At 43.8% G+C, this 2,206-nt stretch overlaps 1 protein-coding gene across 1 annotated transcript; it reads left to right on the forward strand.

Annotated features, from left to right (window-relative positions):
• Nucleotides 1-535: 535 nt before the first annotated feature.
• On the forward strand, nt 536-1,936 carry LOC306934330 (signal recognition particle subunit SRP54-like; the record flags this gene model as incomplete). Its single annotated transcript, XM_079516900.1, has 1 exon — nt 536-1,936. One exon carries the CDS (start codon nt 536-538, stop codon nt 1,934-1,936), a length of 1,401 nt encoding a protein of 466 aa, XP_079373026.1.
• Between the last annotated feature and the right edge of the window lie 270 nt (nt 1,937-2,206).

The raw sequence follows: 2,206 nt of genomic DNA on the forward strand, positions 1-2,206 counted from the left end.
ATTCCCATATATGGGCATGCCCCCTTTGTCCTCATATATGGAGATGACTAGTTTGTTTGCTGATGACTTTCCAACATGTTGAGGTTAGACATAATATGCCCATGCATGCCCATATATGGAGACCCCTGATGTCATGAGTATATGCCCATATATGGGCATGCCCCCTTTGCCCCCATATGGAGATGACTGATTTGTTTGCTGATGTCATGCCAACACATTGAGGTTAGACAAATATGCCCATGCATGCCCATATATGGAGACCCCTGATGTCATGAGTATATGCCCATATATGGGCATGCCCCCTTTGCCCCCATATAGAGATGACTGATTTGTTTGCTGATGTCATGCCAACACATTCAGGTTAGACAAATATGCCCATGCCCCTAGCTGTCTGACAAAGCGTGACATCATTGTGATGACAAGGGCAGTATAAAAGAGTCTATAACTACCTCTCCATTATTTCTCCAGCACGACTATCACAGAGACCACCATTCCAATACCATTCCAACGAGACTTAAGCCTACCGTACATCACCATGGTTTTAGCCGATCTGGGGCAGAAGATCACCTCTGCACTGAGGTATCTAAGTAATGCCATTGTTATCAATGAGGATGTGTTAAACTCCATGTTGAAGGAGGTTTGCGCTGCCTTGTTAGAGGCTGATGTCAACATTAAACTTGTCAAACGGCTAAGAGAGAATGTCAAGTCTGCCATTGTCCTGGAAGAGATACCTCCTGGTCTGAACAAGAAAAAGATGATCCAATGTGCTGTGTTCAAAGAATTGGTTCAGCTGGTCGATCCAGGCGTGAATGCTTGGAATCCAACCAAAAGGAAGAACAACGTCATCATGTTTGTTGGTCTGCAGGGCAGTGGGAAAACTACGACCTGCTCTAAGATGGCATACTTCTACAAAAGAAAAGGCTGGAAGACCTGCTTGATCTGTGCTGACACCTACAGAGCCGGTGCCTTTGATCAGTTGAAACAGAATGCTACAAAAGCCAGAATTCCTTTCTATGGAAGTTACACAGAGGTGGATCCGGTCGTCATTGCAGCAGAGGGAGTAGAGAGGTTTAAATCAGAGAACTTTGAGATCATCATTGTTGACACAAGTGGACGACACAAACAAGACGAATCTCTGTTTGAAGAGATGCTGCAAGTTTCCAACGCTGTGCAACCAGACAACATAGTGTATGTGATGGACGCATCTATTGGCCAGGCCTGTGAATCTCAGGCAAAAGCTTTTAAAGATAAAGTAGACGTGGCCTCAGTCATCGTTACTAAACTGGACGGACACGCTAAAGGAGGAGGGGCCCTCAGTGCTGTTGCTGCCACTAAGAGTCCAATCATCTTTATTGGAACAGGGGAACACATAGATGATTTTGAGCCTTTTAAACCACAAGCCTTCATCAAAAAACTGCTGGGAATGGGAGACATCGAAGGACTGGTCGACAAATGTAAAGAATTGAAACTGGACGTGAACATTCTGACACATGGTCCGTCAACTATACGGAACATGTACGAAGCGTTTGAGATGTTGATTGAGTCCAGCTCAATTCCCCAGGTTTCGCAAATGATTCCAAATTTTGACAGCAAAGGAAATGATCCGGAGATTGCAATGAAGAAATATATGACCATCATGGACAGTATGAGTGACCAAGAGTTGGATGACAAGACTGGTTCTAAGCTCTTCAACAAAGAGCCCAACAGGATCCAAAGGGTTGCTCGGGGGGCAGGGGTTGCGACCAGTGCTGTTCAGGAGCTACTGACTAAGTACTCCCAGTTTGTCAAACATGCAGACAAATTCAAATGTCTCAACAAAGGCAGAATAGACATGAACCAGTTGGCCAGGTTGATGGACCCACGATTCCTGCATCAAATTGGTGGCATGGGTGTTCTCCAGTCCATGATGAAACGGAACGTGAAAGGCATGAAGTGACCACGCCCACACACAGCAGAGCAGACATATGATATATGTGTGAAGAAATAATTAAAAGGATTTGATGTCATCGCAATTGTTTTGTGAATGTCTCTGCTTATTTTTCAAAGGAGGGTAAAACAAACCTCAGACTCTCTTTTAAAGAAAGAGGGGGGAGCCAGTCAAATCAACAACATATATAATCTTTAACAGGAGAGATGAGATGATGAAATCTATAAGACTTTAATTTGTATTTTTGGGCAGAAGGATAATTTAATGGTAATACTTTTG

Source organism: Electrona antarctica, assembly GCF_951216825.1.
Source record: "Electrona antarctica genome assembly, chromosome: 12".
Lineage (NCBI taxonomy): Eukaryota > Metazoa > Chordata > Actinopteri > Myctophiformes > Myctophidae > Electrona > Electrona antarctica.